The 14,415-nt window shown below is 39.9% G+C and overlaps 1 protein-coding gene across 10 annotated transcripts in view; it reads right to left on the bottom strand.

Moving 5' to 3' along the window:
* Positions 1–1,117: 1,117 nt before the first annotated feature.
* The window catches only part of KCNC2 (potassium voltage-gated channel subfamily C member 2), a 104,001-nt gene continuing 90,703 nt past the window's right edge, over positions 1,118–14,415 (bottom strand). For 4 of the 10 annotated variants that reach the window (XM_069773762.1, XM_069773764.1, XM_069773763.1 and 1 more), the window contains exons 3-5: positions 10,743–11,673; positions 8,160–8,327; positions 1,118–4,235 (exon numbers count right to left, since the gene is read on the bottom strand). In XM_069773762.1, coding sequence (XP_069629863.1) covers positions 4,099–4,235; positions 8,160–8,327; positions 10,743–11,673 — 1,236 coding nt within the window. In that variant the 3' untranslated portion in view covers positions 1,118–4,098. Of the gene's footprint in view, positions 4,236–8,159; positions 8,328–8,493; positions 10,417–10,742; positions 11,674–14,415 lie in introns of those variants that run through there. The other 6 variants (XM_069773768.1, XM_069773767.1, XM_069773766.1 and 3 more) reach the window with 6 other exon arrangements.

Genomic DNA, 14,415 nt, shown 5'->3' with positions numbered 1-14,415 from the left:
AATGTAAATGTGCTGCCCATCCTTCACATAGTATCTGACCACGTAAGAACTGCATAACCCTGAAGAGTGAAGTCTAGGTTCAAAGCCTTCCTCAGTTTGAGAAAGTTAAACGCTGGTGGCCTACCTCCCTTGAAAATGCACTTTCACCCCTTCTTGGGCCCAGAAGCAGGGGAAGAACAGGAGGTTGCTAGTCTTTGAAGGCTGGTGGTGAAGCCAACGCTTCCTCTTAGAACAGTTAAATTTGGGTTGTAGTCCCAAGACACATGATCAGTTAACGGACTCACCATCAGCTTGTCCTCCAGGTGTGTTTTAAAAGAAAGCATTTAAATATGGGCTTTGTTCTCTAGGGGAAAACTAAGCAGCTGCAGTCAGGATATTCTGGAGCCAAGGTCCTGTGTCGGTGGAGGTCCATCCAGCCTGAAGCTCCTCACCATCCGGAGACAGTAGAAGACATCAAACACCCTCTGTCCATCAGTGTTTTCTATAGTCTCGCCCAACGCAATGCACCACCCTGTCTGCACCCCCCACGGGGTCTTCACCACCCCCGTGTAGCACTGAGGAAAGCCAGACACCTCTCTCCGGGTGCCTGGGGACAGACATCAGACCTGCGTGACTGGAGCTGGCTGTGAGCCTTGTCCTGGCTAACCACCACGCCGCTTCTTCGTGTGGGTACCGCTCACAGGTCACAGCGCAGGCAGCTTTTAACCTTTGGGCAAATTCAGCACATTGAGCTTTGGTGGTATGTCACTATAACACATCTTCCAAAACCTGAGCACCTCTTGATCCTGTTTTCTGGAATCTTTCTTACATTCCAGCACCTTTTCCAAAAATTAGGAGTTTTAAGCAACCATTTATCACCTCCTTTTTAGGTTGACTTCACACCGTGATGCAATAAAACTGCCTTGAGCATGATAACATCTAGCCCAATTACAATTTCCACATGAGGCGTGGGGTCATTAACAAGAAGGAAGATTTTAAATTGTTTTCAAAGCCAGCTCATGATAGTTTTTGAATTAGCTCCTCATGTACCCCAGGAAACTGGTTTGAGAATTGGGACAGCCAGTGGCAGGCATGGGACCGATACAGCTAAAGAAAGCTCATGAGCCACTCCAGAAGATATGTTCCAAGTTCCTCCCCAGGTCTTTTGCCTTTTATTCTCCAATTCAGGTATTACATTTCCACTGGTTTCCACCAGGATTGTGCATGCACCTTGACATGTTCACAGAAGTTCCACGATACAGAGTTTCACAACTGGGACAGGTCCCTACAATTGGGACACCAGGATGACAAAACAGATTCTGGAGAATTTCCCACTGAATAGGATGGAGAGAACATAATTACCACATCGTAGCACTACAATGCCTCATAAACATAGAATAGACTAGATCCATTTACCACAAAAATCACAGAAAGTAACTGATCAAAGAATATCTCTTTTATGTAAAATATACATTTGTAGCATATAATTTTAATACATCTTTTATACTTATTGATGTTGGGTTTGCAACACTTTGAATTAAAAAAAAAAAAAAAAAACCAAAATACTCTTGCTGCCAGAATTTTATTTCTCATAATACTTATAGTTTGAGGTAACAATGAAAGAAGACTGTGTGCTGTGAACAAAGTCGGTGATATTTGTCTGCAGTCACATTTCTGTTATCAAAGTGAAAAGTAAACTTAAGACTTGGCCTGTACACTAGAATTCATACAAATATAGGTCATGGCAAACTGAGAAAGCAAGGACTTATGCAAACCTACTCTGTTCATATTTGTGACCTTTGCAAAATATACCGTTATTATGACAGAAGTCAAGACAGATGTAGTTTACGTCACTATCATTATTAAGTGGGTGTCTTTGTATGATCCACAGCACAACTTACTGCAGGAACCAGGAATAATACATACAGGGGTGTGGGTCTTTGCATGGAGCCTTAGCAATGATGACTTGAATTCAGCTTTCCTTGATATAGATAAAAACTGATATTCCATGCACACACGTTTTATTTACAGCTGACTCATCAACAGTGACTAGTCACCCCTTCCTCTGGCAGCAGTAATTATGAGCAGTCTTTAATCTTCTTTAACAAGGTCCACTTTGCATGTAAAGTCTCAGTGACCTCCTCAAGGCGCGAGTTGTTTATCAGGGCCCATTCAGCAGCAGCAGTCTCTTTCCAGTACAGTCCTTGGTATGGCTAAATTCCATTGTCCCTTTTTCAGCAGTCAAAAATCCATGATAAATTCTGTACAACACTGTAGTTAATATAACAGCAGCACCAGATATTATATTAATTCCTTTGCTAAAAGCTGTTTGCAATTATCTCTCTATTGACAATATTTTACCAAAACTAAATCAATGTACATCTCTAAATATCAGAAATGTGTACTCTGATAAATACATTATTGTACAAGAATTCTGACATGCAGATCATGCTATTGGGCTAGGCTATATACAGAAGAACATGTTACATGGTCAACAATAAGTTATATTTCTTTTCCTAACAAAAAATAAAACATGACAATCAGGGATTATTCAACAATCTCAAGGATCTCTTAAGATTTGGGTTGTTATGGTCTTCCCCATGTAGTTCTAAAACTCTGTGGTTTAGGGTAATTTTTCCTCACCAGCCCAGAACATCAAATCTGCCACTGCATTTGTCCTGTTGCATAAACAGAGGTTAATATTGAATGAAAAAGCCACTAGAGGAGATACAGTTTCAAAACTGTAATGAATGCTGGTTGCTAGGAGGAAGATTGATGCAATAGGCAACCGGTCAGTATTGTAATGCCGCTACTAAATCCCACTCGAAAAATCTTCAGAGTGCTCACATGAGTTAGTCTAGATGATACTAACTTGCACTTGAAAAATATATATATTTGTATCTATACACATAAGTATAGTCCATATGAAAAAAAGAGAAAAGGAGAAAAATGTCCTTAGTTAACCTTAAAAGAGGGGGGCATTTTAACAGTATCTCTGTGCTTTATGGAGACAGATGGAGAATACAGTAGACAGGTTGCAAAACAGACAGACAAACAACATATAGGACAAAGCACCTCAAAAAACATTGACTGAAGAAATTTTTGAAGCTCATGAGCCAGAGGTATAAGGCTGGTCAAAAACCCGACGTGAGAACTGCTACCCTCTTACAGTGGTACAAAAAAGCCCCCAATAATCTTCTCAATTTTACTTGGTACTCAGCCTCTGAAAATGTTGAAGAACCCTGGAGTAGAGAAATGACTACAGTACCAAGCAGCACTTGCTAGCTTAAAATTGCAAGTCTGGATGGCGTTTACCTTTCTTGCATGTTTTGTGCCTTCCCCAAGCCATTAAGAAAGAGATCTGGCTTCTGCTTGCGTGTAACCAGTAATGACAACCTCTTTGCAGTTATCTGTGTGCAAACAACCGGAGACATTCAGAACTCTGATACAGCAATCCAGTATCGAAGTAAGTTAATCACAAAATAAAGCCATTTATAAACAAGTAGATCGTTAAGAAAATAAAGGAAAAGGTTAAACAAAGAAAAACAATCCCACATGCAGACCAGTTTATCAGTGCTTTCATTTCAGCAGGATGGTACAATGTGAGAACACACATCGAGAGCCATCTGTGGTCTCCGCGATCGGCAACACTGCTTGTCAGGTGATGGAGACAGGATGGTCCATGCAAATGAGCAGACCCAAGTCACATTGTGTGCAACCACGACACGGTTCCAGACATCTTCAGGATGGGTTAGAGTCACAAGAAATGGAAGTTCAATGGAGTGACTGATAATTAGTTGGAAGCACATTATTTTACGTAAATCTCCCTGAAAATATGCTTATTTATTGAATATACTGGCCAACGGCGTCCACTAACTGTCCTTTTATTGCCACAGGAAAGTAGGACAATATAGTAGATAAAAGGAGAAGTGCTACCTTCGGTAATCTTTAAGAGCCAAGATAAAAATCTTCAGCTACCCAAGTGGCATTTCTTACTACTGACAGTTACATCATGCAGGAGTTATATTTGTGGAGCCTATGGTTAATGCTACATTTATTTCCAATATGTGGTAAACAGTATTTGAATTAATACTATGCAGTCGATTGATGCCATCTGGTTTACAAGATGGAAGGGATGGGAGACCGAGAGCGCCTTAGAGGACAAGGTGAGCTGTAGGGTGATGTTACTGGAGACAGTCGCAGAGCATTGCCTGTCAAGCCAGCTATGTTGTTTAAGCTTCGAGATTTTTCATAGCCTTGTATGAGAAAATGCACAGACATCAGTTGAATTCAGCCAAAAAAATAGACAAAGACAAACAATACAATGTAATGTCATCCAAGGAGCTATCTGGGGCTCAGAGGGAATCTGCCTGCAAAAGAACTCAATGCCGAGACACGTCACTACCAAAAGATATTAATAAATAAAATTATTTACAAATTAATGCAGTTATTCTTTCCCAGAAAATTAAACAGACCATCACACAAGAGGTCTGACCTGCTCTTCCACACCCCATCTTGCACTCGGTGCCGCTCTGTTGGCTTCAGCAGGGTTGCAGAGAGTGCAAGATAAAGGATCCCAGCAGGGTTACTGGGTGAGCTATCTGGCTAAGCATAATCAAAAACCCATTAAGACAGACTATAAAAACTGTTAGAATTATATCATCTCTGCTAAACCCAATTCCTAATAAAGGATGATTTTTCTTTAAAAGTAAATAAAACAAAACAAAAAAACCCAGATAAATTGCATACAGTATGTGTAAATCACTTCTGCAGAGGACTGAATGATACTATGGGAAAGAAGCTTCATCTACAGAAATATTAACCCTAAGACTTTGTGTCTAATATTGAAGTATAATAAGATAGTAGAGTTTGACATATTTGCAAATGCCTCCTGACTGGCAAATTTAAAACACCATATTTGTGCTCCTTCTCCAGCTGACTCAAATGAATTAAATGGTATTAAACCACAGAAGCAAGTAGTAAATAAGTAATCATTAAATGAGGCAACCACATAACGCTTCACAATTTGGAGGGAACATTGCACTTGCAGACATTTCTCTTCACATACACTGTGAGCTCTAGCTACCTACTTTTTGCTACATATAGATTGTTTTCACCTTGTAGAGGCTATGCTGTACAATGACAGAAAAGCATTGCTATTCGCTGTTATCACTATCTTCATAATCAAGTATTTTCAACAGCACCTGAATAAGCCCACTTATGAAGAAAAGGATCAGCCTATCGGTCTGGAGAGAGAGATATCAGGAAGGAAATACAACAAAGATGAAGCCGGACAGGACCCCACTCCTCAAGTACATGGATATATGCTTTACTGCAGGCGTGGGAAGTCCCATTGATTCAACGGCACTACCTATTTCCTTGAAGACAAGCATGCATCTAAGCATTTGTCGGATTAAGACATTCAGGTATAAACTGCTTACAGTGAAATACCGAGACTTTTCCCACAGAAACTATAAAATGCCGGTGAAAAACAGCTAAACATTACGTGGGACATCACCAGACATTTTTTTTCTTATTGAAGTGGGTACCGGCTCAAATTCCAGATCTCCAGATAACAGACAGTTAACAGACAGTTGTTAGCATCTTCAGGAAAAATCATATCTTAGGTTCTCCCCTAACGACAATTAACATATTTCTTACCTACCGAGAACTGCATACTGTAAAACTAGACTTAAAGCAAATGTAGAAACTCATGACTGCTAAAACATTGTGCAATGTTATCTCCAGATTGCAAGGGCAGGCTAGACTGTGATGCTTCACAGACTTCCGATACATTTCAAAACCAGCCTCCAGTTTCTGAGTTTCTATCCGTATTTACACAGATTAGAAAGAATCATGTTTGAAAGGGGAATTGAGGGGAAGCACAATGCTAGTGCATATATTTAACCTCCCCTGTAAACATAAAGCTTACCAAAAAAAATCAAAATAATCAGGTAGCTTTTTTACACAGAAACTAGGAAAGTATTTTTAAAAAATATTTTTCCTGCTACTTTTCTAATGATAAAAGCAAAGAACTGATAGAGGAAGATGGTAAAGATGATAAAGAAAACAGGAATTCCTAAAAAATGAAAACCAGATACACAAGATGAATAGAGACAGCGGCATGATCCAAAATCAGTACTTCCCAGGTATTTCAGTGGGGTTTGGATCAGCTCTGAATCAGTATCTTCTTAGAGACGGAGATAAGGTGCTAATGTAAAAAAGCTCAGAATAAATGATCCTTGAACACAACCAAGAACCAACCAAGGAACCAACCAAACAAGAAGGATGTACCAAAAGAATGAAAGGGAAAAAATAAAATGAAAAAGTAGTAGACTTGATGTGTGAATTAAATTCAAGTATTCAAAACCATTTGGATGCTACTTGGAGATGTTTATGAGTTAACTTCCCTACTCTGTATAAAATAAACTTGGAAGCCAGTGGCTAAAACATTTCAGCCTAGACTATGGTTATCATCAGAACCAGTCAAACAGCATCAAGAAACTGTCAGTTCTGAACTCAAGCATCATTTTTCTAGTAAAAACTATGACACAGTTTTCTCTTGAATCTAGATTTTGAAATGAAAATGTTCATGTGGTCCTAGTATAAAATATGTTTTATTGTTATATGAATATGTCTTTCGTAGCTGACGTGTAATGTCTTTTATTATTTCTGATCTGTTCTAATTATGGTTACTGCCAAGTGAACAGCACTCAAATGTTTATACTAACTTTCCTAAAGAAGTCAAGAACCTTATCTTGCAAGATACCATGGCAATCTACTTTATTCAGGTGTTCCTGACCTCCTCAAAGACTGGGCTCTTAGCATTAGAGATATTTTAAATAATCCTAGTTGTTGAGTAGACAGTGTGAGATATATGCTTGGTGGAAAGTGTCCTAAATCTGTGCAAACACGTTTGCAATGAAAGTCCCATTTAATCTAAACATTATGTATAGGAATATGCAAAACACAGGAGCATAGGGACAATCATACTCTTTACAAATACCATACACATCAAACTCTGGTTGCATATCTGTCTTCACAGGCTTAACCTACTGAGCTCATGCTTTTGAAATGTAAAAAGCGCATTTGCAGAATAACTCAAGAGAATTCCTTTAGGGTCTACAGTTGGCTTGGACAGCTATGTTTGCTGTACACAAAGCAAGCTAAAAAAAAAAAAAATTAAAAAAAAAAGGGGGGCAGAAAAATCTCAGCCAAAAACGTTTGTCCAGTGCCACGTGGCTACTGCAGATGAACTCTGAGGTGAACGACTGCACATCAGCGCTCAGGAACATGAAACCTGTTGGAATGATACAATCTGCCAAGAAACCAAAGCAATTCTTATCTAAGGAAATGGCAAGACAACCACTGGCGTTGCTGATTTGGGGGCTATGCCCTAAGGTTAGGTTTGCAGCCACAGCCAGCTGTGGCCTGACGGGGTAGCCACGCCGTCAGTCGTATGGGTGATACATAAAATGACAGAAGGTTTTGCAAACTCCACCTGGGGAACCCAATCCTACTGAACAGTGAGTAATCAGATTTGAAGAGGCTGAATAACTAGAAAGGCATTTTTAGCACCTTGCAAGATCAAACATTGTTTATTGTAGTTGAATTCTTGTTGGGGTAGACAGTCACCTTTCAGCATCAGTGGTATATTACAAAGAGGAAACATTTTGTGGCATTATAAACTCAACCTTTTCTTTGAAAGAAATCTAAATAGCATCTCATACGATATGCTCTGTTGTGTTTAGAACAAAAACGTTGCTCGCTTCTGACATCTCAACCTTTTAAGTGTAATTTATTCAGCTGTAATTTTTACTAAGTTATTAAGTGCAGACCAAAGTTATTCAATAATTAATTTGTCTTTTAGAATGACAAATGGTATTGAGTGATGAGTGGTTGAATGAGGTCTGAATTGCAGGCTTTTCCATTAAAGATAACAGACAAATGAAGACACAAGTGATATGTGGGTCCAACATCAAGCACATTTTGTGAAGACTAAAGGAGATGAGTGTTTCTAAAAAGAAAGTGGGAAAAGAATGACTAGGAGTAAAGAAAAAGATACATTGTGAGTACAATCTTTCCTCTGAGAGCATTGTGCACATCATTTTACTCTAAGATTGCTTTTCACAAGCACATTGCTAAGTAACCTTTTATGATCTAATGAAAGAAGTCCATACCTTTCCTGATCCCTCCATCAGTAGCACACGTGTAATCACCTGTGGTCAGTAGGAAACATGTTCCCCCTCTTCTGTTTTTGTCTCTTGTACTAGAGCGTCTGATGGGAGGGAGCCTTTCACCAGGTGAGAGTGGCTGCTCACTTCCTGCACTGTCTTCACCTGATAACACTGGTTAAAGCACCATGCCCATTTACAGACAATAATGAATGAGGAAATGAGACATCACAAAGAGCTTATGCTGAATGCCGGATATTCCCATCACTCAAAAAATCGTTATAAGGTAAATCATTAGAAGAGAACAAGATTGCAATTCACCATTAATCAGTACAAAATGGCAAAAAGTATATTTTTTATTCAAGGACCAATGATCTTTTGACTTTCTTGTTCTTTTAAATTTCATATAAAGTTATACTAAACTAACATGAAATAAGAAATAATCAAATCAAGGCTCAGTTAGTTGCCTATTATGGACCATAACTTTTCAGAGTACAGGCAGCCTTGGATATTTCAAACAAGTATTTATTATTTTGGCCATCCTTTTTGCTAAACAAGAGGTCATGTTAGTCATTTTTGCTTAGAATATGTTGCTTAGCATATTTTAAAGACAACCCCTCCCCCAGGAGGATTAAATTTTCAACATTTGGCACTAAAACCTGTTTAATAACACACTTACTTAGCTTTCATTTCTATACTTATCATACTTGCACTGCTTGTCATCGTAAGTACCCAACATGAAATGCTGTCTTTGGTCTCTGTAGTTTATTTTATCAAACAGCGAAACTCTTACCTCTCCTGATTTGGCACTCCCTAAGGACTCTCTTCTAAAATTATCTACCATTTCAGATTCAAGCCACACTTCAAGAAAAAAATCTCTGCTCAGTACAGCACATAACAGGTAATGGCATGTTACTGACTTCAGCTTTGCCTTTGCATTTAAACCTGAGCATGTGTTTTTCTGAACTGGTAATGCAAAGGGCTCTATTCAGCCTTGAAGTTTTGCACAGAATTCCTAGTGACTCTAACAGCATTCTCTACCAGAAATAAAGCTACAGTGCACAATATGAGCAGTGGCACTACTGAAGAGAAACTTAACACTTCAAAATGGCTTCTTTTTGCATATCTGCTTTGTCTCTAACTTCAAGGATTATAACACCTTGTAAATAAAGCTGCAGACACAGAAGAGTGTCTCTTTTCTCTGATCACACTGAGCCTCCTGCATTCCGGAATACCTTTAGTAGGACCTGATGGCATGAAAAAGCTGCTATCATTAACACTTTAAAGATGTTGTCTGAAAGTGGGTATCAGTCAAAGCACTGTAAAACTAACTATATTCCACCCTCAGTGTGAGTCCCTTCAAGGGTTTCCATCCTCTTAAAGATATTTAGGATGTTCAAAAAGCTGTGTTAACTTTGTCTGCGTACACTCACTCGGAGACTGAAACCGAGCTTCTTTGAACATAAATGCTATTCAGTAACAGAGCAACAGACCAAAGACGGATATTGTTCAGAGACCGATTTTCCAGACTCTTCTTTTTAAAAAAATAAATTTCAATTACTGAACGACACCAGTCATGGGTGGCTTTGCTTTTATTATTCTTTAGCAGCTTTTCCACAGGAGTCTAATGACTGGTATGTGAGCTTTGTAATCAGATTGTGCTTGGCTACAAGAATAAATACATTCGAGAAACAAACAAAAAAATCCTTGCCGCTAAAAATTTTAATTATACTGAGAGATAAAATTTAGTCTTTAATTTGAAGAGATACGGAATATGGGGCAGTGGCTTGGAGGGGCAGAGGCTGTCATTTGATATGCATTTTCACAGCGATTAGCACAAAATACTCCTTATCCATCATTTGGAACTCTAACAAATAAGGTCATATAAATCATAAAAATCAACACCAATAACGATGATGTTGCTAGGGGCTGTCACTTTCATTTTGCTTGACAAACTTTACATCAGCTATGCTATTATCATTCAATTAAAAGTAAATATCATGCAATGTCTCATCTAACACAGACAAAGGAGGTTCTTCTAGCCAGGGAAGCAGAATGCCAAATGGAAAGAAAGCTAGAAAGAGAATTTCTTCTTATTTCCTTTGAGTGCTGGGCTTTTGATGTAAAGCACCTGCTCCTTTTAAATGACCGCTTCTTTGTAGGATCTTGCTTAACAGGCCACGATGTGGCACAGGCAAAGCTGACACAAGAGACAGACACTGAGGCAAAACACCATGGAGTCCAACAGGGTGGGACACGGTGGCTGCTCAAATAGTCACAGTCATGCAGAAAAACAAGAAACATCCATACAACGCAACAAACAACAGGCAAAAGAAAAGGTTGATATCATCAGCAGGAAAGCATTCTCAACAGAGCAAGCAAAACTGTATAGACCAGCTACATAGAGGTTTGGGAACATCGCTATACCTATTTTGTCCTCTATGAGACTGACACACGCAAACACTGGAGGGGAGAAGGGTGGGAGCTATGTCTTCTCCTGGCAGAAAGACTGGCTGCTTTCTGACCCCTGCCAAACATACTGGTCTATAAAGTGTTTTCAGAGGACATGCATTTCCAGTGGGGTCCTACCTGATGATCTGTTGTGCTCCATCAGCTGGTTGTCCTTGCCCAGGCAGATGTCACCCTGCGTGCTATTGCAGGCCATGTTCAAGTCTGTCTTGCAGAAGGTGGGTGAGCTGGCTTGAGGAGCAGGAGGGATGTGCTTCTTCCGCTTCCTCGGCAGTTTCTGCTTTGCCATGGCCAGGGAGTAGTACATCCCAAAATTGTTAACTATCACAGGCACCGGCATGGCTATGGTGAGCACCCCTGCCAGCGCACACAGGGCTCCCACCAGCATGCCTGACCAAGTCCGTGGATACATATCCCCGTACCCCAGGGTGGTCATGGTGACTACAGCCCACCAGAAGCCAATAGGGATATTTTTGAACTGTGTGTGCTCACTCGCCGACGGGTCATTGGGCTGGGCTCCCACCCGCTCTGCGTAGTAGATCATGGTGGCAAATATCAAAACACCGAGTGCCAGGAAGATTATCAGCAGCAAAAATTCATTGGTGCTGGCTCGCAGAGTGTGGCCCAGCACCCTGAGGCCCACGAAGTGCCGGGTGAGCTTGAAGATTCGCAGGATCCTCACGAACCTCACCACCCTGAGGAAACCAAGCACGTCCTTAGCAGCTTTGGAGGAGAGCCCGCTCAGGCCCACTTCTAGGTAAAAGGGCAGGATGGCCACAAAGTCAATGATATTCAAGAGGTTTTTGATGAATTCAAGTTTGTTGGGGGAAAAAACAACGCGTACTAAAAATTCAAATGTAAACCATACCACACAGACTCCTTCCACGTACGTCAGGGCAGGATCTGTCTCAATTTCATACTGTAGCACAGTTTCTGTCCCGTTGACGACCTGCTCAGTTTTGTTTATAATAGTATTGAAAGCCTCATGTGTTTCCAGGCAAAAGGTTGTGATTGAAACTAGGATGAAGAACAAAGAGGCAAAGGCGATGAACTGAAACAAAAAGAGGGAAAAGAGACATCAGAACCACACAGCTCTTCACATTAATACTAACAATGTCACTGATCATTATAAATCTTTTACTGAATCATCCCCAAATGATTCACAAATTTGTATGCATAAACCTTTCCATCTAGGCCAGAGGAGAGCAGCAGACAGCTCTCAGGCATAGGCCAGGAGTCTGGGATGAGGAAAAGTCTCGGTGATGGACACTATGACAGGTTGCAACTCATTCAGAAAGTGGCAACAAATTCTTTAATCTGTGCCAAATCATCTGAACTCCATTCAGTTGTCAAGGTACCTTACAAGCAGCCCCCATACGCACCAACAACAGCAAGATTTAAGGCTGTCCACCTCTCACATTGTGGAAAACGGGGCTGACCCTAATGGTCTTGAGATTACGGTTCAGGAATTGACACCTGGCCTGAAGGGCACCTCAGAAGGTCCCAGGAACAGGTCCAAACACTGGGTTTCCTTTGGATTTTCAATGATTCACAAACACAGGATATTTACTGATAGAAAATGCCTTCCGTATTACAGGTAGAGTTGGTTGTACAGCCTGTTATGTTTGCAGTCATCCATCACTCATACTCTTAGGCAGGACTAAGAGTAAACCTAGCAGAACCTCTCTCACTGCAGGGGCTGAGCTTTGCCAGTGTCCTAGGATCCACAATCCTGCTATCAAAATTGCAGACCCAAGACAATCTGAACAAATAGGGAAATACAAATTCAGTTCTAGTAGAGGCATGTGAATAGATAAAATACAGTTAAATACCCTGGAGACAGCCCTCAAAGAGGATTGCCAAGGACTTAAAAACCATTTACTGCTGATCTTCAACTCCGTCATCACAGTCAAGCATTGAAGAAAAGAGAACATCTAGGACAGGATCTCATAAAAATTAACATTGAGCCAAACATCTGGCGGGGGAGATAAACTTTCTCACACCCAGTAAAACACGCCAAATGAAAAGGTGTTTTGAGGGCAATTGCTCCTTTGCTACAATGGTTAACTTCTTTTAAGTGACAATACATTACCGCCATGTTAGCACTCCAACAGCAATGGTGTGGTACATGAATAGATGATATGTTTAAATCTCTCCCTGAGACAGGATTTATAACATGTTATCAATGTGTCTGTTATTCTGGATTTTCAAATTAATAGACATTTTATAGCCAGTATTATCCTGGAAAAAACTCTCTGAAGACTTGAAGATTTTCAAAGGTGTTAGGGGCCCAAAGAGACAAAATGATGCCTAAACACATTTTTTAAAGTATCTAGTGCCTATGTGCCTCCTCACTTATCTAGCTGCTTGAAATTTTATCACTGCGTAATATCAAGAAAGAAACACATTTCTTTCAAAATGGCAGAAAATTACTAACTCTTTTGGCTTGGATTTTTATAATTTTGAACTGTTACTTGCTGGTAAAACAAAAATACATGATAGGGATCTCAGAGCTTGAGACAGGTGCTCCATCCTTTTTAATATTATTTATTTTAGTAAATAAACTTAATGTATTTTATGTTTCCCTTAATACTACTTACAAATCCCTCAGGGTATCACTCTTTTAATCTGTTAATTCCCAACCTGAAACTAAGTACCTTAAAGAAGCCCAGCAAGTAGAAAAAAATATCATATTCTTTACTACCACCCTACTGGAAAGGGCAGCTTTCAGTCCAGGTTCCAGTGGTACAGGCAAGAGAAAATGTGGCAGCAGGATGCTGGTATGTTACCACCCCAAAATCTTGAATCTCATTGAAAAAATCTAGTTACAAGGGAGACAGAACAGCAGCCATAAGCAAGAATGCCTCTTATGTCACTTTAATCCAGGCTGCAACATTGCAGCAGAACTGACTTTGTGTACTTTGGGTATTCATCACCGAATTTAGTATTAGTGCTCAGACTGAGTATTGTGTGCCACAGGAGTTCATTTGGGCTGGTACATTACTGAATAGTTGCATTTTTTGAACACAAAACATTATTTAGACAACAAAATATTGTCTCTACAACCGGTAGAGAGAATTGCTTTTATTCTGAGAAACAAGTTTAAATTTGCAATGCAAGCCTGGCAAATTTATTATATTCAGACTCACAAGATGTATCTATCTATCAGAACCCCCCCTATATCTACCTGTATCAGAGAGTTGCAGCTTTTTTATGGCTTCCTTTCCTCAATCAATGAAACAAAGTTATTACACCAAGCCCCTCAATTACAAACGCTCTAAATCTGTTGTCTTTCAGAAAGGACTGAGTCAGGGACTGAACTGAACACTTATCATCCAGTCTGAACTTCTAGTCATGAGCTAAGCAAACAATCTTACACTGTCTGGCTGATTTTTACCGAACAGGCTTTTCTGCCTTTGCCTTAACTACAAAATTGCTGCACGTTCATCGCTCATTTATTCCTGGCACCTGAGACCAACACACACAAAAAAGCCTCGATCTTTTGTGAGACAACTAGAGTCAGCAAATACAACCAGATTTATATAGCCTAAGTGAATTAATCTCAGCAGATCCTTGTAAAACCTCTCCATGACATGGACAGAGAATTTATCAGACTCTAAGCCACTAGTGGAGCATCCTCCAGCACCTTTCTACACAGTGAAGGAGAGAAAAAGCAAACAAATCTGTGGAGGCTGAGGATCACTGAAGCTAAGTCAGCAATGTAGTTTGCAACCTGGGTGGGAACTTTTAATAGATAAAATATTGGGCAACCTCTTTAACAGCAACACTTTGG

This window comes from Haliaeetus albicilla, chromosome 28, assembly GCF_947461875.1.
Source record: "Haliaeetus albicilla chromosome 28, bHalAlb1.1, whole genome shotgun sequence".
NCBI classification, from domain to species: Eukaryota; Metazoa; Chordata; class Aves; order Accipitriformes; family Accipitridae; genus Haliaeetus; species Haliaeetus albicilla.
This window is presented reverse-complemented; position numbering and strand designations above follow the sequence as displayed.